This window comes from Magnolia sinica, chromosome 16 (assembly GCF_029962835.1).
Source record: "Magnolia sinica isolate HGM2019 chromosome 16, MsV1, whole genome shotgun sequence".
NCBI lineage: Eukaryota > Viridiplantae > Streptophyta > Magnoliopsida > Magnoliales > Magnoliaceae > Magnolia > Magnolia sinica.
In genome coordinates, this window is record NC_080588.1 from 60867494 (window position 1) to 60892523 (window position 25030).

General features: G+C 40.7%; 1 protein-coding gene, 1 long non-coding RNA gene and 1 pseudogene across 2 annotated transcripts; 2 read left to right on the forward strand and 1 right to left on the reverse strand.

The window, feature by feature from the left end:
• Positions 1–5809: 5809 nt before the first annotated feature.
• LOC131228881 (uncharacterized) lies at positions 5810–6783 on the forward strand. The gene is made up of 3 exons (XM_058224727.1): positions 5810–5998; positions 6125–6672; positions 6761–6783. Exons 1-3 carry the CDS (start codon positions 5847–5849, stop codon positions 6781–6783), a joined length of 723 nt encoding a protein of 240 aa, XP_058080710.1. The 5' UTR covers positions 5810–5846.
• The window catches only part of LOC131229761 (small ribosomal subunit protein eS1-like), a 44710-nt pseudogene continuing 25715 nt past the window's right edge, over positions 6036–25030 (reverse strand).
• Positions 6788–7719, forward strand: LOC131229765 (uncharacterized). The gene is made up of 3 exons (XR_009163576.1): positions 6788–6908; positions 7395–7524; positions 7613–7719. It is a non-coding gene; the product is annotated as an uncharacterized LOC131229765 (long non-coding RNA).

The window sequence follows — 25030 nt, forward strand, 5'->3', positions numbered from 1 at the left end:
ACAACACTCGAGAAGAACAACCCAAGGTACGCCTCTCTCCTCTCTGCATGTGTGTTGATATGGTGGGACCCACTTGAGGGCTTGGAAATGCATCGATTGTCCATTGCCTCATTCATGGCGGGATTGGGCTCGGCTCATCACGAACGTGTTGAACGTGGGGCTGGTGATCAAGATTTCGAATGCCCTGTCCCCAGCAGTTGGACATTGGCCCTACGGTTACCAGCCCTACCGCAACGTTGGTGTGTGTCCGGTGTTGTTGAAGTAGAGATTAGATACTCTTAAATTCAATTGAAATCGGTTTTCTCTATTTGTGACAAAAACCCTTGTTTCTTTTTACGTGGATGCATTTGGATGTTAATGAATCTTCCTCAATTTGAGATTTCCCGTAGTCGTAATCTAGCTATGTGGAACCCACAGATGCCCGTTAGAAATCTACTCCATACATTAGTTTCTCAACTTGGGACTCCAAAAATCAAGCAGAAACACATGTGGGCCACACGACAAGGAAACAGTTAGAATAGAAATGTCAACCGTTGAAAACATTCAAATCTGTAGACACAAATATCTTATGTGGGCCCTGCAAAGTTTCCTCTTAGGTTTCTGTACGTTGGTACTAACAAACCACCCTCGAGTCTCCACCCCATACCTTACAGTCCAAGCTTACCATTACATCCATAGTGGGGCCCACCGTATGCTCAATAAGTCTAATCCAATAGTCAGATCTAAACCGTTTATCATGTGGGGGAGAACCTAATAGAGGTCTTACAGTACTCTCTTCCTGAAAAAGTAGAGCATATCTAAGCAAAGGTATTCTGTTTTCCTTTGTCATCCATGGGTTATAAGGTGTATGAATTCTCTCCCATTGACGATGGCCTACCGGAACATAGGATCGAGTCCTCCCGTGCCCACCACTACCTATGGTACCAGGCCGTACAAATGGGAAACAAATATATCATGGTGTGGCCAAGAGAGCACTGACCACAAGCCACCGGGCTGGTGGTAGGGGGAGTAGCCAATCCGTTTCCTCTTCCATAGGATGGCTAGGAATGGAGAGATTCGGAGCATTCATCACAACACCTATGCCAGGAGAATGTGTACTTAGGGCGTGTTTGGACAGGCAGCGTGCATTGGAGTAGCCTGTATTAGGTTGGATTGGGTACTCCAATCCTACAGCATTAGAGCAGCGGTCTGTTTGGACGGGCGGTGGATTCAAGCCGGGAGAGAAAATCCCCTGGATTGTGAGGGATTTCGTTGCTGGATTCGAAGGGTTATCGCCCGTACGGCGCAATCCCGCGGGATTCGACGCTAGACAGAGGTTTTTTCTCCCCGCCTTTCTCCTTCTCGATGTCCATCGTACGGCTGAAATCCGGATGGGTTTCAAGTGCTGGGATTTGGCGAGAGGGTCAGGAGGAAATGCACCTCTTCAGATCGGCAACAGGCGGGAGTTCAATGGCGTTCCATTGTTGTTGATGACCAGAGATGCAGCAGGGTTTCGGCGGCTGGTAGATGCAGTGTATTGGCGATGGTGATAGGTTTGAATGACGGTAATGGTGGACGCACAAGGGTCTTGATTTGGGAATTTGGTTTTTTTCACATAGGGACAAGGTCTGTAATGGTGCAGATGCAACGGGAAAGGGTTGGTTTGCCGAAGACGGGAGTTTGGACGGAGATGTTGTTGAGGGAGAGATGTTGCTGAGGGAGAGGGACAGAGACACATGACCCAGGGCAGAGAGATATCTTTCTGCCCGGGGCTGTATGGGGTCCACTGAGATGACTGCGACGAATCTACTCCATCCATCTATTTTTAAAGACAACAATAGGTCAGGAGTCCGAAAATCAGGAAGATCTAAAACTCAGGTCGGACACACCAACAAAACAGTGAGAATAATAACGTCCGCCGTTAAAACCTTCTATGAGCCCACAGGTTTTAAAACGGTTTAATGTGTTTCATCCTTTCCGTTCATACATTTTTACCGATCATTTTATGGCCCCAGATGAATGGAAAAAACAAAAATGAGCTTGATCCAAAACTATTATGGCCTGAAATTGTATTTTAATTGTCGATGCTCATTCAAAACTGTTTCCTGTAATGTGGTCCATTTAACATGGAACATAAGAATATTTTTTTTCTTCAGTCGTAAAATGATATGTTAAATTAGATTGACGGCATGGATGAGACATATACATCATGGTGGGTCCCACAGAGCAGCGACCACCAGCCAAAGGCTGCTATCAGGGGAGTACCCAGTCCGTTTTCCTGACATCGTACTGCTGTAGTAGAAGCGCTCGGATGGCAAGCAATCCCAAGCCAGTCCAAACACGCCCTCACTCAACCCACTCCCATCCAGGCCACCCGTCCAAACACGCCATGGCTGGGACGCTGGATACAACAATCCAGTGAGATTTCATGCAATCCACTGACACCTTATTGGAAGGCGTGCAATCCACCCTAATACAACCCAATCCCATCCAACGTGCCCGTCCAAACACGCCCTTAGAAAATAGAAAGTCTAGGTCCAACGGTCCAATTCAAGGTTTACTTTCTGTTTTTTTTGAGTTGAAATGACATTAATGCCCTTATCTATCTTTTTCTATGAAAGTAATGAAGTGGAGCACCTTGGAGCCTCACATGATGTGCGTGTGACATCCAACCCGTTCAACAGGTGTACCACATCATGATGAACAGAAGAATTAAAGATCATGCCTGTCCAATCATTACGTGGGCCACACAAGAATTAGGTTGTTTTTGGAGAGTGTATATTTTAATTTTGGCCCACCGGATGATTGGAAAGGCATGGGTCTTGTTTCTTATGATCTTCATGGACGTGTGCACCAGTTGGACGCATTGGGTTCCATACGTGGGTCCACGACAGATACGGCTTCGGTGCCATCCAAATCTCAGGTGGACCATACCATCTGATACAAAACTTCTTATGGGCCACAAAAAGTTTGGATCAAACTAATATTTGTGTGGTCCCTTCATCAAGGTCTTTTGTGATCTTACCAACAGCTTGGATGGTAAATAAACGTCCCGGTGGCACCATGAGAAAATTTTAATGGTGGGTATTTAATAACCATTGTTTCCTGTTGTATGGTCCACCTGAGATCTGGATCTGCTTCATTTTTTAATTGTGTCCTGAAACGAGCTGTAAAAAGGGATGGACGGCGTGGATGTAAGGCACATGCATCACGGTTGGCGCCGCAATTCGATGGATCCGGGGATATAGGGGAGCCGCATCCTTCCAGAAGTCTCGCATTACTTATTTAGAAAGTATAGAAGATAAGGTCATTTCGGTCATTTCATCTTTAAAGATTAGAAGAGTATTTCCACCAACTCTCTCAATCTCTCAACAAAACAGTCGGGAAGAGAAAAAACAAAGAGTCTCTGTGAAGAAGAAAAACGCGAAAGGTATGGCTCTCTCGTGTCTCTGCATGTGGTGGTATGGTGGGCCCCAGCCCCACTTGAGGGCTTGAAATAAAGCGCATGGCCTCATTCACCGCGGGATTGGGCCTGGCTCATCACGAACGTTGATCGTGGGGCTGGTGATCAATATTTCGAATGGCTTGTCCCCAGTATTTGGATGGTGGACTGATCGACGGTTGCCAGCCCTACACGTACGTTAGTAATGGGCCCCACCGCAACGTTGGTGTGTGTCGGGTGTTGAAATATAGATGAGATACTCCTAAATTCAATTGAAAAAAAAAAACCCTTGTTTCTTTTTACGTGGATGCATGAGGATGGTCATGAATCTTCCTCAATTTGAGATTTCCCGTAGTCAGAAGCTAGGTATGTGGGACCCACATATGCCCGTGAGAAATCTACTCCGTCCATTAGTTTCTCAACTTGGGACTCTAAAAATCAACCAGATACACATGTGGGCCACACGACAAGGAAACAGTTAGAATAGAAATGTCAACCGTTGAAAACATTCAAAACTGTAGACACAAATATCTTATGTGGGCCCTGAAAAGTTTCCTCTTAGGTTTCTGTACGTTGGTACTAACAGACCACCCTCAAGTCTCCACCCCATATATTACAGTCCAAGCTTACCATTACATCTATAGTGGGGTCCACCGCATGCTCAATAAGTCTAATCCAATAGTCAGATCTAAACCGTTTATCATGTGGGGGAGCACCTAATAGAGGTCTTACACTCTCTTCCTGAAAAAGTAGAGCATCTCTACGCAAGGTATTCTGTTTTAGGACAATCCATTGATTAAATGGCCCACATCTTGTGCACGTGTTCCATGCATAAAATTTAGGCCTTTTGTAGCTGGATCTTTCCTTCTTACCTACCTTGGTGTTTTGGAGCTCCAGGGCTTAGGATGTGGTCCTCTCCTATGGTTAGAGCTGGAAATCAACTCGAGTCAAGTCGGACCGATCGAGTTAGGGCTGACTAGACTCGATCTGGTTTTGAAATAGGCTGGACTCGTACCCGATATCGAGTCCAGCATGCCTGACTCGATCCGAGTCCGGTCTGGCCTGATTGGAACCGAGTCCGAGAATCAGGTTTCGGATCAAGTCAGTCGAGTTACTGGGTAACTCAAACTCGACTCGGTTTGAATTCAGATTGGGCGAAACCTACGCAGTTCGGACTGACTCACCCATTTGGTTCGAGTTGAGTCGGTACCAGGCCGTACAAATGGGGCCTACAGACTATTGATCTAGGTCGCTAATCTGCTAGGCTCCCCTGTAGTTGGGAATGCCCAAAAAAAGTATTCCTGTTTGGAATATACTAGCTGTCTACACTTTCACCTTCTTTATATTCACTTGCTGTATTTCTTTCATCGCCATCTATTTGCATGCTACAGATCGAATTGTCCGGATTGTTCTATCCAGGCCATTTTGGGGTTATGATGCATTCATGGCGGAGAATATCAGATTGATAGCCTTAACCACTGAACCATGGTTCTGCATTAGGAGGAATCATACTATCATGAGACCCACAATTCCATACATCTCAGGCTCATGAATTGGTGATCCAGACAGTTTATTATGATGGGCCCCTCCATGGTTGGACAATTTACCATAAATCTTGTAGATTGGAAGATCATGATGCTTTGATCTTTGCCATAAAAATAACTACAACCACTCAGATTCAATGCGGAGTGTGGACTGTCATGCCCCTTTTGATCATGGATTGGAACCGTAAGATGGACAATCTGGACCATTGAACCATGGGACCCACAAGTGGCTAATAGTGCAGCTTAACAAATTAACTGGATCAAGGTAACTGGTAAGACTTAGGTGATGATGAACATGGGACAATGGGAATTCCATTTATCCCCCATTAGTTAGGTTAGGGCTTAGTTGATGATGATGATGGGAGAGCATTTGCTGCATGGGGCCCACTGATGAGTGGTGCTAATTACAATCTAACCCAGAACATCTGATAGTGTCATGCTTAATTCCTTTCCTGTTGTATCGATTAAACATGAATGCATTTGTTTTCATGTAATTTACATAACATGATTTTTATATTTTCAGGAAGATGGATTCTTTTCTTGATGGCGATGAATTTGATCAATGGGTGATGACCGAAAACGTCATAGATAAAGATCAAGTTGATCGATTAGAGCTTGAACTCCAGGGATTGATTGGCAAACGCCTGCAACCTGAAATGGAATGTAGAGAACCTGGATTAAAGAGAAGAAAGCTTGAATGCAACTCGCCTTCGCCTTCCAGTGCTTCTTCAGTGGGGCCCACTGATGAAAGGTGCTAATTACAATCTAACCCAGAACATCTGATAGTGTCATGCTTAATTCATTTCCTGTTGTATCAATTAAACACGAATGCATTTGATTTCATGTAATTTACATAACATGATTTTTATATTTTCAGGAAGATGGATTCTTTTCTTGATGATGATGAATTTGATCAATGCATGATTGAACACATCATAGATAAAGATCAAGTTAATCAATATATGCTTGAACTCCAGGGATTGATTGGCAAATGCCCAGAACGTGGAGAACCTGCATGGCCCACTGATGAAAGGTGCTAATTACAATCTAACCCAGAACATCTGATAGTGTCATGCTTAATTCATTTCCTGTTGTATCAATTAAACACGAATGCATTTGTTTTCATGTAATTCGCATAACATGATTTTTATAATTTCAGGAAGATGGATTCTTTTCTTGATGATGATGAATTTGATCAATGGATGATTGAACACATCATAGATAAAGATCAAGTTGGTCAATATATGCTTGAACTCCAGGGATTGATTGGCAATCGCCTGGAATGTGGAGAACCTGAATGCAACAAGTCGCCTTCTTCTTGCAGTGCTTCTTCAGTGGAGAAAGAAGCAAAACGATGGAATAGACACACGCCTTCAATAAACCTGTCTTCTCTGATAGACAATAACGTGGTGTTGTTGGGGGAGAAAGCACGTTACTGGAATAAAAAGGACAACCGTGTTATGGCAGAAGGGTGGGTCATGCGTGAAGGAATCAGATGCTCGTGTTGCAAAAATGTGTATTGTCTTTCCAAGTTTGAGATCCATGCAGGCAGCCATAGTCATCGGCCTACTGCCAATATCTTCTTGGAAGATGGAAGGTCGCTGATGCAGTGTCAAGCACAAATAAAAAATGGTGATGAAGTTAAAGGCTATGAACAAAATCCACACCCCATAATTCAGAAAATGGAGAGTGATTTGAGTGTTGAAGGTTTCACAGGGTATCTGCATGAGCAAATGGAGAGGAATCAGGCCCACCCCTTAATTCAGCAAATGAAGGTTGACAAAAAGGATTGCAGAGTCGCAATTGCAGAAGAAATGAAGAGTAACACATCATGTTGCAGAGGAAATGGAATATGCCACATTTGTCTCCACCAAGGGGTTGGATTGCTAGTGTGTGAAGGTGAATGCCTGCGCATGTTTCACTCAAGCTGCATTGGTTTAGAGGTATGATCCCAAACTCTTGAAACCTTATGATATAATTCTATTTCCACTACAGTTTGGCAATTAAGTTCAAATAGTTAGCTTGATCCCCCCAAATCTGCTATATAATTCAACCAGTGTTTGGATGCACTATTGAATTGATTTCAAATAAATTAGTCATGTATAGAGGAAATGGCTGAATCATAATCACCTTAATATTTGTATTGATGGGTTAGATTCCAAATTGTAATTTTATTTCTTTATGGGCGGATTTGGAAGGAAATGATTATAATTTGAATGTTAATTCCTCATTGTGAATACTATAAAATGTCATTATGATTTTTATTTTTATTTTCTCTTTATTGGACTAAATTTTCAAATTTTCTTTTTATTTTTTAATCCAAACACAGCCTTAATTCATATATTAATACCGAGAATAGAGAAAATTATGATTTTTTTAAAATATATATTTTTTTTCTCACGTTTAACTTGATGTTGGCGCTCGTGTAGGGTTTTCATGGAAGTGAATGGTTCTGCCCATCTTGTGCATGTGGATTATGCGGCGGGGGTGAATACAATAATGACGGCGATCAGTTTGTGGAGCGAACGATTGTGTATTGTGATCAATGTGAACATAGATGTAGGTTCTTCTCTCATCTTCTTTTTTCCTAGATGTGTTGAATGGAAAATTGATCTCCAAAACTAACATTTTCTTTAATTTTCTTTAGATCATGTGGGTTGTCTAAGAGAAAGAGGAGTCGAAGGGCTTGAAAGTCGTCCGAAAGGAAATTGGTTTTGCAAGGAAAAATGTGCAGAGGTACTTCAAAATTTTCTCTATGAGAAGTAGAACTATATGCTTTTTCTAATTAATGTTTCACTTACAGTGTGTTTGGATGCACAACTGAATTGAACTGCAAATGTTCGATTCACTCGAAATTGAGTTAATTTCTTAACCATTTGAAACTAATGTAATTGCCACTTCTTTTAAAAGTAAGAATATGGAAAATAACTGCAATCCAATCATTTTCATTTATTGAATTAATTATTTCAATTCATTTCAATAATCCATGCATATGCAGCTATAATTAGTGCTATTATGTGATTTGTGTTTTATCAAGTTCTTGCTTTACACATTTACAAGAATTTTACTGATACATGAAATATTTTGTTATAAATGTGTCATTGAATATTCATACCTTTTATTATCTTTCTTTTTCAACTACATAGTTGTTTGGTGGATTTTGAGATGTCACCTATATACTTGACAGTTAAAAAACTGACATATGATCCACATTCATTGTACATAAGTGGTGCATGTCAAGGCATCTAAAAGTCTAAAATGTGTGCCGCACATGTCAAGGAATTCGAACAGCGGGCCCGCCTAATGGGTGGCTTGTATCTTGTACACACATCTCTTTATAGTAGAAAGAAATCAGAATCATTGAATTTTCAAGTCGAATCATGTGTTTGAATTCAACATATTTGTGATTATAAGCAATTTTTGAAATCCAAGAAACTTCAACTCTATATTTATCCAGTTACTAATTTAAGAAAGATTGTCATGTGTCTCTCCTTGAAATTCTTTCTCCTCCATGGATTTCCTTAAGAGTGGTCAATTCTAGCACAATAATACTCATTCTTGTGCTATTTTTTTTTTTTTTTTTCAGCTATGATAATGTTAATTTCTGCTAATGTACTTATTGTGATACAGATATTCTTCCATCTCCAAAAGTTTCTTGGAAAATCAAATCCAACGGACATAGGGGATCTATCGTGGACTATTTTGAGGTCAAATGAAAAGGATGGGCATGATCTTCACACATCCTCCTATATTGAAGCAATGACTAACCGCAAGCTTGAGAATGCACGTGCTGTACTGCGCGATTGTTATGGTCGCATTGTCCAGCCAGTTACCAAGACGAACCTTATCAAAGATATTGTTTTCAGTAAAGAGTAAGACCTACTTTCCTGCTTTCAGTAATAAAAATATCTATTGTCCTTGTAGTCCTATTATATTGTTAGCTATATAGCACGATGTGTCTTTGAGGTTGAGGAATCACCAAGTCCCGGTACTCGTCTGCACATGGGGCTAGTTATTTGGTGATCCAGGCTGTTAATGTGAGGGCACTGTCGACAAAGCATATACCCTGATTTTAATCATTAGCATATTGACCTCAATGAGTCTACTGCCATTGTTGCATTCCAACACTTAAAATAAAAAATAAAACTGAAGAGTACATTTTCTTAAATTCAAGATTTGATACATTTAACTTCCACTACTTGGAACTAAATAGAATCTTTTGAAGATTAAGAAACTCATGGGTTTTCCATGTTGCTCAGTGTCACTTCTATCCATGATAAACTGAGCCTCTTTCCTTCAATGCAGATCGAAGCTGCCCTATCAGAACTATCGAGGTTTCTATACCATGATCTTGGACAGAGGGAAGAGACCAATATCTGTGGCCACATTCAGGTACCTTGGTAACCCGTATTTGAACCTTTTACTTTTCTTCTTTTTTTTTTTTCACTCTTGTATGTATTGTATAACAAAATATTATTCTACTTTTGGCACATTTCTATTCTAGGGTCCACGGTGACAAGGTAGCAGAAGTGCCTCTATTGGGTACACGTGTTACGTCGCGCCAACGAGGAATGGCACGTCTTCTCATGAACAATTTACAAAAGGTAAGATTTTCAGTAGATATAGATATACAGCTAGATATTGTGTATTGATATTTAATGATATGTTTTAACTTGTGTGAATAATTTTCATTCAACCCATTGATTAGAGGCATAAGAGATAACATAGTTTTACCTATCCATCTATGTGTTTGGGGAAAAAGTTGAGGATATTGACACAGTTTGAGTATAGGAAGTCTGTGAATTTCATGTCCCAATATCACTCTATTCCGCACCAGGTAGGACACATGTATATGTTGAATGTGGATATCTGGTCAAGTTAGTTTGACAGTCCATTTCTATTAATATACATGTGGCCCGCTTTATGGACGAACTGAACCAAATTTTAAGCCATGGGGTCATATATGGTGTTCCCACTTCCTGAACAGCCTAGATATTGCTTGAATGCCACAGAGGATTCAATATCCTTCATGGTTCCTTCAGATGCTTGCTCATGCGGGCAATGTCTGAGATTATTTCAATACAAACAATGAAATACCATGGCAATTATGGAGACTTGCTCACATTGTTCTACTTGCTTTTTATGCAGATTCTTTCCGACATGGGTGTACAAAAATTGATATTGCCTATAGCTCCTAAGTTTCTACAGAGTTGGACTACGTCGTGTGGTTTTTCTAAGGCAACAAATTCAGACAGATTCGAGCTATTGGAGTGCCCTTTCATAGAATATAATGACAGTATAATGTGCCAGAAAATACTGATAACACCTGCAATTTAAAGCAGCAGAAGCAAGACGGGTGCAATATTTATACATCTATGCATATTGCATAGTTTCCATGACATTCAATGTATAAAATTTCTATTTTTTTTATTGTATACAAAAAGCTCCGTAGCTCTTATTCTTTATCTAATATACATAATTCTTATCTTCCATTTGGCTTTCATTTGTAATAAAGTTCTTCTTACAAGAGGCACCTATAACAGCAAGACAATACATATTACTTGGTTTGATACAACGGTCAAGATTGTTGCAAGTGTTTTTCGGGTATGGGCTGTTCTTGATTGGCCCACTAGTGGCTAATTCAGAAGACTGATTCCAATCCACATTAGTGGTAGTATGTTTGCCTTTCAATGACCAATACACTTTAGTGGTATATAGGATATACAGTAACTTCAAACCAAACAATATGGAGAGCACAAATACAAAATTAGATAAATTGGAAAATGTCTGTGTGCGTGTTGAGTGCATCACTGATCATCCATTTGATGGCACCAATTAGACGGTGAGGATCATCTATTCAAGGTTTTTGAATATGGCGCACCTTTAAATAAGGCTTGCCACTTGGACAGTTCGGAATTTCAAATGAGGTGTGTGTGCACGTGAATGTGTAAAGTAGCTTTGTAAATGCAGAGAGGGACACTATCAAGCAGGGTGAACAACAACTCATTTATCGAACTAGTCAACACAAATGTTTGTAAATCTACACCTTCCAAAAAATGGGACCCACAATGGATGGAGCAAATTCCAAATCAGTATTGACTACATGATGCTGACCATTTAACTTTTGGCTATGAAATGGATGAATGAAAATAAATGCCAAGCCATCCAAGTTTTACAAGCAAAATGGGATGGTCAGGCTTAATGAGTGTGGACCATGCCATAGGAAGTAGTGGTGATAATGACACCCCCAATGGAAACCTTCCTTTGAGTTACCTTGATGTTTATTTGCCATAATTCCAAAACTTTTGTGGCTCCCAATAAGTTTTTAATGGTGGGCGTTCAATTCCAACTGTATGGTCTAGTTAAGCCTTGAATCTGCCTCGTTTTGGGGTTCATACCCTAAAATGATCTGGCAAAACGGATGGACTGCATGGATAAAACCCATGCATCATGGTGGGCCCCAAAGAGCCCACCCTGGATGGATTATCATCCGGGGTCAGGACGCAATCTGCTTCCATGAATAAGGGCATTTAAAATAAAATTTTTAATGGCTCACATTCAACTAACTCAATCTATGGTGAGGATCATTTTTAATGACATGTGAGGAATGATGCAGGCTACATGCAGCACACAACGTCAGTGCTATATGTAGCCCATAGCATATGGCATGAAAGCCTACACCCGAAACGATGGTTGGACAGTCTCCCTGTATTTACCATCCCTTAGATCCAAGATTCAGTAAGTAGGGTGGCAATGGGCCAAGCTATGCCCGATCCCAGTCTGACACTGTTTCACTCGGAGGGTAAGTAGATCCAAGGCAATAGAAAGGAAAGAAGAAACAATAATTATCCAATGATAATTTCCACCAGAATTAACAAAACAGGGATTTCAATTTTGAATCCTTGTTTAAGTAGTAAGTGGAATTCTCATATTTCTCTCACGACACTCACCTTGTGTCAAAAATCTAAATTATGGAAAAGTGTAATGATTGTTTGGCAGAATCCACATTGTCTTTGCAATGTGTCCTCAAATACACACCAACATATTGCAATCAATACATCGGGACTTTAGCCTTTGAATTTGGATCATCTTCCGATGATGTAAATGGTTATTCGATGTGTCTCACCAATGTGTATTTGTGGTGGATAAACAACAAATAAAATGTCTGAAATTCAAGTGTTTCAACTGTTTGAAATTTGGATCATTTGATTTAAAAGTTGACAGTCACCATCCGTATGATCAAAGCCTTGAAATATTAAACCTTGGAGATGTTTAGGGCACTCCCATCTATGGGAAGCCCTATCATATAATTGGTTTGAGTCACTGGAAAGAATCCAATTTCAGTGGCTAAGTTAACCACGTATCATATTGCAATACGTCAGGATGGATTCAAACAAACCTCTTTCTTTGCTATTCAACAAATTTGTCACATCAAAAGAAAACCCTTTTTCCTTTTTTCTGCAGTGTGGCATGGAATCCATAGTTCCAAGCATGACCTCGAGGATCCAACAGCCTATGACAGCATGAGATCCACTGATAAAATGAAATGGTGGGGCAATTAGGAGGAGAAGAGACCGTTCCAAGTGCAGTCTCTTGGCAGTTAAGTGGGATGATGCAAGACAATTAACCACTTGCTTTAAAAGCTCGAACTGTTAGAGCATGGCAAATCAATCCATTTATCTCATAGCCCAAGCCCACATCTCATGGGTTAGGACCTCGGCCGAACCCCCCCTCGTGGGCCCCAAATCACATGGGTACCGCTTCACACGAGCCACCCGCTTCTCACGGGTGGGGCCCGCCTCACACGGGCTGCCTACCCCGAGTGTGTCCCCGCATCCCACAGGCTACCCCACTCGAGCCCGGTGTGAAATGCCCCTGCATTAATCACCTCCGGTGAAGAGTCTCGAACACGAGACCTCCTGCTCTGATACCAATTTGATGCAAGAAAATTAACCACTTGCTCTAAAAGCTCGAATTGTTAAAGCATGGCAAATCAATCCCTTTATCTCATAGCCCAGGCCCTACATCTCATGGGTTAGGACCTCGGCTGAACCCCCCTCGTGGGCCACAAATCACATGGGTACCGCCTCACATGAGCCACCCACCTCACACGGGCCGCCCACCCCAAGTGTGTCCCCGCATCCCACAGGCTACCCCACTTGAGTCCGGTGTGAAATGCCCCTGCATTATGGGAGAGGGGAAAGAATGAAAGAAATGTTTCAACAAGAGTGATTTAGTTGAGTGTGAGCCATTAAAATTTTCAATTCAATGGTCCAGATTCATCTGCAAAATTAATTGAAAGAATCATCCATTCACATGACAAAATCCATGTTCATTTAGCAAGCAACCAAGGTTGTACAATAGCACTGTCAAGTTGCACTATGGCCCAACCTAAGCAAGACAAAACAAACCCACATAAGGTCTACAATAAGCCCATATTTAAATAAATAAAACATGGTTAGGCATGCTAAAACTGTGAACATCTAAAATTACCAAAACTGACGAGGCACATACCAAAACTAATGTGACGAGAGAACTCGAGACAATAACAACTCAATCAGGCTCCAACTACTTCTGTTTCCCCTTCCGTCATAGTATCTTCATCCGGTTTATCCACCTTCACTCCCACATCCTCCGAGTAATCGCCGTGGACCTGCAAAAGTACTAGTAGTATTAGAAATTTCAGGTATCATTGGACTTGCCAACTTGGCGATACCAATAACACTAGTAGTATTAGAAATTTCAGGTATCGGTGATATGTCGCGACGTATCGACAATGTATCAATATCACTCGTGTATTGATATCACAAATGTTTTCGACTATGTAAATACCAAGTGTCGCTTGTATTACCAATAAATCAGTGATATTTTGATAATATCGCCAATGTATCAATATTGCCAAAATTTTGTTTATTAAAAGAAATTCCATATCAAATTCTTTTTATGGGTTCATGGTTGTATGATGAACTGCAAGTTTATATATGTATGCATGCATGGATGGATGAATGGATCAAGGATGAATATGTGTATGCACGCATGGATGGATGTATACATGCGTCTATGAATGCATGCATGAATGGATGGATGGATCATGTATTTGTGTATATATCGATATTATCAAAATTTTGTTTATTAAAAGAAATTCCATTTCAAATTTTTTGTATGGGTTCATGGTTGTATGACGAAATGCAAGTTTGTATATGTATGCATGCATGGATGGATGAATGGATCGGGGATGTATGTGTGTGTGTCTGTATGCATGGATGGATGGATGAAAGGATGGTTAGATGGATGGATGTATATATAAATGTGTCTATGAATGCATGCATGAATGGATGGATCATGTATTTTTGTAAATATGTATTTGTCATTGTATGTATGTATGCATGCATGGATGGTTGGATGGATCATGCATTGTTTGTATGTATGCATGTGCATGCATGGATGGTTGGATGGATCATGCATTGTTTGTATGTATGTATGTGCATGCATGGATGGATCCACCATTTCCTCATGTTTCCTTATCAACGATACATGTTTTTATGCGCCCATTAAATGGAAACTTATTATTTGTTTCCTAAATATGCAAATTTGCAACTTTTTAGCTATTATTTGATTATTAAATATGCAAATATGTGTATTTTAGCATCTTCTAAAATATCATTGAAAATTCCACCATTTTACTCGATGTTTGCCTCAATCAGCGTTACATGCTTTTAGGCCCCCATTAAAGGAAAACTTAGTATGTATGCATCTAGGGTTTTTTTTTTTTTTTTTTTTTTTTACAGTTATTTGATTTCTAAATATGCAAATATGTATGTTTTAGCACCTCCTAAAGTTTCATTGAGAAATTCCACCATTTTCCCCATATTTCCCAAACATTTCCCTCAATCAACGATATATTTTCAGGTATCGACCATATCAATACATGTTTCATATTCCCAGGCAGCGATACATGTAACGATACAGATACTGCAAACACTAATGATAACCAGGTTAGGAGAGGCTGTGAAGATACACTTAAGGGGGCCAAGGGTTTTCTTTAGGAACACGCGCCAATGTCGTGCACATGCCCCACACAAGATGATACCAGTCCAAAATTGGGCAAGTTCATGATAATCAGGTATAAGAGATGTTGCAGAGATCCATAAAAAGGGGAATTGAGGGTTTTCTCTAGGAACACATGCATATGCCGCACATGCTTTGGCCCAAAATTGAGCCAATCCATCAGGTGGAAAGGCCACAAATGCACAAGAAAAACACTTGGCTAGGAGAAAAGTAAGGACCAGTGGTCCAAATTCAACGTGCACTTGCACCCACATGAGCTTCCAAGGAATATTAGAGTCTTAGTTATTCACAGAATGGCTGAATCTGGCACTCTGTTTTCTTTTTTTCTTTTTTCTTTTTTTAAATTATCATTATCCCTCTTCGAATGGTTAAAAATCTGGCACTTCCCAGATAAAGAAAATTGGGTGTTGGTACGGGTGCGAAAATGCAAGTCTACCTCCATGAGCTTCCAAAGATCGAATTTTGGGGGCTTCAAGATCTTCACTTTACGGATAAATACATTCTGGAGTGGGTAGATACTTGAGGCTGGTTGCTTTCTCAATCTCTTACCCAATGACCTCAGGAATGAACTTCTGTACTGGTTCCTTTGACCATTATCTCTCTCATTTTGTGGCGGATCTGAAAATAAGACATGAATTGAAACAGATTTAAGATATGGTATGAGTATCACAAAAGGTAGCAGTTGAATGGTTGGGAAAGGAGCAAACCTGTCTGATCTGGCTAGATTGGCCATAACAAGTACGCTTGACCTGATTCGGACGTCTCTTGGTGAAACCGATACAGAACATAGATAGGAATGGAGAGAGAGAGAGGAAGGACCCTAACCCGACGGCCATGGTTGATGCTTCTGAAGCTCCAGTATCAGCAGAAAGAGTGTTTTAGTGATGATGAAGATATAAATCCCTACTAAGCGGATTTCCGGAAGTTCCTGCGCCGGGATGCCAGGTGGGCCCCACAGTGATGTTTGTTAGAAATCCACCCCGTCCATTCGTTTTTGAGAGGTTATTTTAATACATGCGACTGAAAATGAGGTGGATCCAAAACTCAAGTGGGCTGCACGAGAGTGAAAACGGCGAAAAGAGTTTACTACCGTTGAAACCCTCCTGGGCACCACCTTGATGTTTATAGGACATCCAAACCGTTTATGAGGTCACTCCCACTGGGACGAAATGAAAACACGAAAATTTATCTTGATACTTAAACTTTCGTGGCCATGAAAATATTTCAGCTGTGGTCACCGAATCCGCACTGTTTCATCTCGTGCAGCCCACTTGAGTCTTGGATTCACCTCATTTTTGGTTGCATGTCCTAAAATGATATTACTAAACTGATGGACGGAGTGGATTTCTCACAAACATCGATGTGAGCCCCACTTAGCTTCCTTGTGCAGGAACTTCCTGCGGAAGTCTTGCAGGAATAGGAAGTGGATTGGCTGGTGTACCACACACCACCAACATTGCAGGCGTAGGTGCGTGTTGGGCGAAGGCGAGCACTGACGCTCCTCGAGCTCCGAGTTGTACGAACGTTCAAAGGAGATTAAAGCTACAAGGGCCCAAAATGATGTATTTGTCATATCTATACCGTTCATCCATTTGGCAAGATCATTTTAGTTCTTGACCCCAAAAATGAGTAATTTCTAAGGTTCAATTGGACCACACCATAAATAACAGTGGGAGAATGATTCTCACCATTAAAGTATTCCTAAGGTCCACCCTTAATATCTACTTTCCATCCAATTTTTTTTTAAGGTCACATCCGGATGAAGAGAAAAAACAAAAATCATATTTACGTGACCTAAAGGATTTGGATTGTAGGCGTTCAACCCCCGTTGCTTTTTGAAGTGTGTTCCACTTGATTTTTGGATCTGTCTTATCTTTTTTCGTCTCAAGCTTTGGGAAGAGTTCACCAAGTGGACGGATGGTTTGGATATAACTCATATCTCATAATGGGATCACAGAACTTGGTGACGTCAACCTATCAGCCACATCGGTGGTGTGGTACACCAGCCAATCTGCCTCCAATTGCATATGAGTAAACTCTGCAGGGCTCACCTGGATGTACGCGTCTTATCAACGCCGTTCATCCGTTTTTCCAGCTCATTTTAGAGCATCACCCTAAAATTGACGCATATCCACTGCTCAAGTGTACCACATCATAGGAAAAAGTGGGGACAAATATCATCCTCCATTGAAACCTTCCAATGGCTACAATGATGTTTATTTCTCATCCGATCATCCCAAACTTGTATACCCAGGAAGTTTTTAATAGTCGGCATTTCCGATTCACATTATTTCGAGAAATAGAATCATCCTGTCTGATAGGAGCATCGATTTCCTGTTTTGTGTGATTGGGCCATAACATTATTGATGATGTCAGCAGAAATTATTAATGAAATCAGCCATGTCATCGCTGATGATGTTGCCCAGTCACATTGAATTTAGTAAGAAAATGATTCGGACCGTTTCTAGTGGTGTGGTTAGAGCTCGGCACTGAATTGAGTCCGACCGAGTTAGGGTTGACCCCACTCGATACAGTTATGACATGGACCTAACTTTAAGTGGACCCAACTCGGTACCGAGTCTAGCATACCTGACCTGATTTGAGTCTAGTTCTGACCTGGACTAATTCAAACTAAGTCTAACCCAATCGCAAGTGCTAAGTTGGGTCCAATTGGCACCAAGTCGGGTCAAGTGTTGTAGGTATCCATGGCTAAAATCACAACTCAAAGGTGAATTTATAAGAATTGAGTTTACACACACATACATGAGGCAAGTCAATATCAAGTTAAATTTCAAGTTGAGTTGAGTTACTAGGTGTCTTGAATTCGACTTAGTTTGAGTTTGGATTGGACAAAGCCTACTAAGTTTGAATTGACTTACTACTCAGTTCAAATTGAATTAGCTATGATTGCGTTAGAAAAAGTCCAGTTTGACGAGTCAAGTTGTTCATGCCCAACTCTAGAAGGTAAAACACATCATGACTTTAGTATTGTGTATACATGCCAAAGCCCCGTGGCCTCACCATGACATGTGTTTTATCCGCAGGGGAGACCATTTTGCAATATCATTTTAGGCATGAGCCTAAAAATGACATGTACCCAATGTGCAAATGGAATGCTATTTACGTGGCTTTACCTAGTGTGGTCCACTTGAGCTTTGAATTTGCCTCATCTTTAGGCTCATGCCTTGAAATGATCTTATAAAATGAATGGATGGTGTGGGTACAACACACACATTATGGTGGGCCAATACAGACATTATGCTGGGCCACGGAGTTTTGCCACATACACACACATGGGGTCGAGCTGTGTGGGCCCCACCATGATGTTTATTTCTCATCCGATCATCCCAAACTTGTATACCCAGGAAGTTTTTAATAGTCGGCATTTCCGATTCACATTGTTTCGAGAAATAGAATCATCCTGTCTGATAGGAGCATGGATTTCCTGTTTTGTGTGATTGGGCCATAACATTATTGATGATGTCAGCAGAAATTATTAATGAAATCAGCCATGTCATCACTGATGATGTTGCCCAATCACATTGAACAGAGTAAGAAAATGATTCGGACTGTTTCGAGTGGTGTGGTTAGAGCTGGGCACTGAATGGAGTCCGACCGAGTCAGGGTTGACCCCACTCGATCCAGTTATGACATGGACCTAACTTTAAGTGGACCCAACTCGATACCGAGTTCAGCATACCTGACCCGATTTGAGTCTAGTTTTGGCTTGGACTAATTTAGACTAAGTCCAACCCAATCACAAGTATTAAGTTGGGTCGAGTTGGCACCAAGTCAGGTCAACTGTCGTGGGTGTCCACGGCTAAAATCACAACTCAAAGCTTAGGTGAATTTATAAGAATTGAGTTTACACACACACAATCACACACACGAGTCAAGACAGCATCAAGTTGAATTTCAAGTTGAGTTACTTGGTTACCCGTATTCGACTTAGTTTGAATTTGGATTGGACAAAGCCTACCAAGTTCAAATTGACTTACTACTCAGTTCAAATTGAATTAGCTATAATTGAGTTACAAAAAGTCCAGTTTGTCAAGTCGTCCCATGCCCAACTCTAGCAGGTAAAACACATCATGACTTTAGTATTGTGTATGCATGACAAAGCCCCGTGGCCTCACCATGACTTGTGTTTTATCCGCAGGGGAGACCATTTTGCAATATCATTTTAGGCATGAGCCTAAAAGTGACACGTACCCAAAGCTCAAATGGAACGCTAGAACTTGAGCCGTGGAGTTTTGAATTAAGCTGATATTTGGGTCTTTCATTTGTCCATATATGTGTGACTCTGCCAGCAAGTTGGATGGCAAATAAACATCAACATAGGCCTTGGCAAGGTTTCAAGGGTGGGTGCCGTTATTTACGTCGCTTTCCGTAGTGTAGTCCACTTGAGCTTTGAATTTGCCTCATCTTTAGGGCCTGTTTGGCCGGACCAATCCCACAGTATTAGGAGGGATGGGATTGCGATATCCTGGGATATGCATGACGAGCCAAATAGACCCAGTGAACTTGTCCCAGGATATAAGCAATCCCATGGATCTTAAAACAATCCACTGACATCACCATCATTACCTTAAAATTGATCCCATCCCTTGGTTGGATGGATTGGAAGGTAAAATCACGGGATATGCCAGGCTTGCCAAACAGACCCAGTGAACTTGTCCCGGGATATAGCAATCCCATGGATCTTAAACCAATCCACTGACACCACCATCATTACCTTAAAATTCATCCCATCCCTCCTAATCCCATGGGATTCCACCGGCCAAATAGGCCCTTAGACTCATGCCTTGAAATGATCCTATAAAATGAATGGATGGTGTGAGTACAACGCATACATTATGGTGGGCCAACACACACATTATGGTGGGCCACAGAGTTTTGCCACACACACACATACACGCACATGGGGTTGAGCTGTGTGGGCCCCACCATGATGCATGTCAAACATCTACCCCATCAATCAGATGCACCATTCCATAGTGGACCTAGGGCTTATAAATCAAGTCAATCCGTGACTTGTGTGGGCCACACCACATACAAAAGTTGAGAAGGGTTACCCTCCATTAAAACATTTATAATCATTTTTTGGGCCCACCGAGATGTAGTTCACAAATCCAGCCCATCCATTATATGTGTTCCACTTGGATGAGGGGTCAGACCAAGTTTCAGACACATCCAAATTTCAGGTGGGCCCCACCAAGCGCTTTTATATATTTTAGGCATGTCTTCACATGATTTTAGATGGTATGGCCCACCTGAGTTTCGTATATGGCTGATTTTTGGGATATCCCATAATTTAAAGGGGACCTATCAAATGCACGGTGTTGATGTTTGATGTACATCATGGTGGGCCCACACAGCTAGACCTCTGTTGAGTGCCATGCAAAATACAGGCAAAACCATGTAAGCAATCAAAATTGACTGAGGGTCCACTGGTTGTTAGTTGAAATAGGAAATTAGACTGCATTGTGCCTCCACCTAGACAGACTCAGTCCATATAGGGACTTTGTGGGGCCCACCATGATGTATGAGTTTTATCCATTCCATCTACCCATTTTTTAGATCATTTTAATTATGATATAAGCCTAAGAATAAGGTAAATCTAATACTCAAGTGGACCACACCATAAGAAGCAACGCTGATAATGATGTTTATCATTGGAACCTTCCAATAGCCTACCATGATGTTTATTTGTCATCCAACCTGTTCATAAGGTCACGTTAACCCGAATGAAGGGAAAACACAAATAACGTCTTGATCAAAACTTCTAGGGCTCCAAAGAACTTTTTAATGGTAGACACTTGATCGCAATATGTGGTCCACTTGATTTTTCCCTTTGAACGAGGATCATTCACTATTTTGCTTTTAACCATTTTTATAACCGTTAACTGGATGGTTAGGATTGCTTAATCAGTGTGATTTTTTTAATGTATGCTTCATTCACATCAGGACCCACAAACTGGTAGGCCGTTGCTGTACAACAGTGCCGCACATGAGAAGGATGAAGCGCCACCATTTTAACAATGTTGCAAAACTAACATGGTAATCTAGGCATAGTGCATGTTAATTAATGGGCAAGGAAACATCAAAATTTTGAATAGGCCCAGCCCATTGATAACCCAAAAAATATCCATGTAAAACAGGTAATGGCTGAGCAACCATATTTGATTTATTGCTAAAATAATTACTCGAGAATACCTTTCAAAACCCATACCCAAACTAGCAGTGAACAAAAAAATCATTTAACTAAATGTAATGTTATAAGATAAAATATCTAATATCGTAGTGCATGCTTTCTTCATCATCATCTCTCTCTCTCTCTCTCTCTCTCTCTCTCTCTCTCTCTCTCTAATATATATATAACACACACACACACCCCAAGGCATAAATTTTCACCATGATCTAAAATACTGGTGGGCCATATCAAAGAAATGCAAGTCAATGGAGGAAACTATTTTCATTTTTCATGGCACAAGGTTTTGGATCAAAGTAAAAAAAATTAGGCTTGGAGGGTTTTACAAGGTGCTGCTTCATGTGAAGCATTCAAATTTTGGAGTCACATCACATATGATGAGTTCTCAGAAAAGTTCGCTCAAGTTCCATGCGAACTGGTCAACTGCATTCGTGTGTGTGTGTAGAGAGACAAAGATGCTCACACACTTAGTTGGACAGTGCATTTTGCTGGGCATTTAATGAGAAAACTTTTCTCTTAAATATAATATATACACCCCATGCTAATTAATGTTGAGACACCTTAGCTTTTCAAGAAGTCTTTTGAGAATGATCTCTAGCTTGGGCCAGCTCCGCTGTAGTGTTAATGTAAAATCCACATTGACCATCATGTGTGTCAACCTATGTTAGACGTGGGAACCGAAAATCAACTCCATCCATGGTTCAAGTGGACCGGACAGTTGAAAATAGTGTGAAAAAAAACTTACTTTTCAACATAATTCCTTTGATGAGGCATACTTACATCAAGTATAGCCATGATTTTTGAGTTCTACGTCTAATCTTTGGTGTAGCATATAATGGTTGGAGTTTATTTCATTTACTCATGGTTGTCAGTCTTGTAAATATACATCTCTCCCGATCTACTGTTCTATTGTTGTGGCCTACCATTAGTTTGATATTTTGCCGTGGCCTATCATTAGAATGAGATGACACATATGACGGTCACATGTACATCACCACATCAAGATGGGCCCAATAAAATTAAGGTTGTGTGTTTCTCTTCTGCCGTTAAGGTTCTTTGTCTCCGTTACAAGGAAAAAGTGCTTATTCGATTTTATTTTATTTTTAATTTTAAAGACAGGATTAAGTGCGGCCTCTTCCTCATGCAACACAGTTTGTCTCTGATCATCCCGCCCACGTTAATGTAGGTATTGTATATCCACGATGTTCATTGGATTTTTAAGCTCATTTTAGAACATTAATCCAAAAATGAAGTAGGTATAAATCTAAAGTGGTCCACACGCCATAGGAAATAGTGGATATTGAACTCTTACCATTAAAATTTTCCTAAGGCCCACCATATTTTTTTACTTGCCACCCAACTTATTGATAAGTTCACAAAGACCTTGATGCAGTAAATTAAAAATAAAAAACAAATTTTAGCTTGATTCAAAACTGTTGGCCCACAAAAAGTTTTTAATGGATAATCACCACAATTTCTGTGGTGTGTCCACCTGAGAATTTTATCTACTTCATTATTTGAATAATGTCCTATTATGAGCTGAAAATATGGATGTAGGGCATGGATATACAATACCTACATCAAGGTAGGCCCCAATGTGAGGACATGCTTCACCTAATCCACTTCCATTTTTTTTTTTTCGGATCTTTTCTCCTAACAAAGAAGTTTAACAACAAGAGGAAAAGCCAACCTTTATTTTTTATATGGCCCAATGCGTCATGTATATATATATAAAGATTCACTCCCACCATCAGATGTACAATCTCATTGTAAGTCTAGAGCCAAAATACAAGGAAGACGTGTAATTCAAGAGAGCCACACCAATAGAAAATTTGAGGTAGAGACGTCCACCTTTGATTTTTACAAGACCCCAATCATGAATACGTGAAATCCACTCCAATCATTAGATGCGACAACAAGGTCTAGGCATGGGACCCAAAGATAAGATCCACAAGTGATTCAAGTGGGCCTCATCAAATGAATCATTTTGGAGGGAGATTTTTCAGCACACTATTTCCAATTGTGCGGTCCACCTGAACCACCAATGGGGTTGGTTTTCAGTCCATAAGTCTAACATCCGGTGACACATGTGATGGTCATATAGATTTTACATTAACACCACAATAAGGCCCACCCGAGCTAATAAGTATTTTGAAATTGAGTTGTGTGAATACCTTATATGAAAAACTAAAACTTAAATGAATTGGGTTGTCCACTCTTACGCGAATTTAAGAATTTCGGACCGTCGGTTTACGACCAAACTTCACATGTATAATAAAGATATTTCTCCATACATATCCATAAAGCCACGGCCCCGATCGACTATCGGGGACCGTTGAACAGACTTCTGATCATACCCGTCAATCGATGCATCCAAATGATAGGCCGATTGTGTCTATGAGTAGATCATCGCTAGGGCCAACTATTCAACAGTGGGTGTCAACTCCTACGCACCGTAGTGGCACCCAAATGGTAGAAAAACACTCCCCTAGGGCTAGTATAGTAAAAACCCAGCCCTTATGGCCATTTACAATAAATCTGGAACTATATAAAGGCCTTATTTGGGCACCCCCTCCTTGTATAAGAATTTCATACCCTAGAGCAAGAGAAAAAGGAGAAAGGAGAAGAGAGAGAGAGCTTGGGTTATGGGTGTTGGTGCACCTCCACCCTCACATCCCATATCTAGCTGCCTTGCCGTAACAAAAGTCATCGCTGGAGTTTTTCCGATAATAAATGGAGGTAACTGTTGAATTTCACTTATAATATAGGCTTTCAATACTTGTTTATCCCCATTCTTACAAGCTTGTATGCTGCTTAGGTATTTCAATGATCTTTTTCAAAACTCTAACCTAAGGAACGCCATGAGTTGGGCGAAACGTCACAAGGTGTGGACCATTATACTTAGGTTTCCATTTATCGACCCTTGAGGGTTTTAGTTAATGATTTGTAAATAGCTAGCATGTTCATATTTCGTGTTTGATTGTAATATGTGTTATTGCTTGTCTATGCATGCTCACATGTTTGATAAAATGCCCAAGTGATTAAACATGTTATTCTAATAATGCTCACATGATTAATTGAACTCTAGATTGAATGCATTAATTTATTGATGCTCACGTGTTTGATTATATGCTCCAATGAATGTATTACTCTATTGTTGCTCACATGTTCGATGAAATGCCCAAGTGAATGTAGTGCTCTATTGATGCTTACATGTTTGATGAAATACATAGGTCGTTATGTAGTAGTATGTATGCTATAATCACATGATATAGTGTTTAGTTCATAGTGATGTTTAGAATTTCTACGATGTTGGGTTAGTCGGTAAATCGCCTAAATCAACGTGTAGCCCGAGTTAGAGCAGCCACCCTAGGCTTGTTCGATCGACCCGGGTTGAACACGGACGACCGACAGTAGCTGGACTATAGGGGCTGCTTGCACCCAATGCCGGTTGTGTCGTAGTTCTCCTAGGTCAATCAAATTAGCCCACTAGCCGACTAATCATGTATGTTTACAATGTATTATACAACTAAATGGAATTTAGGATATCCCGTTCTCAATGGCTGTGTCCACTCATAACCGTCAGTGCGATACGATTCTACTAAGACTCATGAGCCAGGCATGGTGGTATGGGACACCGTGTCCGAGCTGTTACCCTATACTGGGGTAACAAGCCTCCCTGTAATGACCAGTGAGCAACTAAGACTCATGAGCTAGACATGGTGATATGGGACACCGTGTCCAAGCTGTCAGCCTATACTGAGGTGACGAGCCTCCTCATAGTGA

Coding starts and splice junctions, on each gene's coding strand:
- LOC131228881 (XM_058224727.1), top strand. CDS start 5,847: ATGGATTCTTTTCTTGATGATGATGAATTTGATCAATGCATGATTGAA. Junction 5,999..6,124: donor GCATGGCCCACTGATGAAAG/GTGCTAATTACA, acceptor TTATAATTTCAG/GAAGATGGATTCTTTTCTTG. Junction 6,673..6,760: donor GAGTGATTTGAGTGTTGAAG/GTTTCACAGGGT, acceptor AAAGGATTGCAG/AGTCGCAATTGCAGAAGAAA.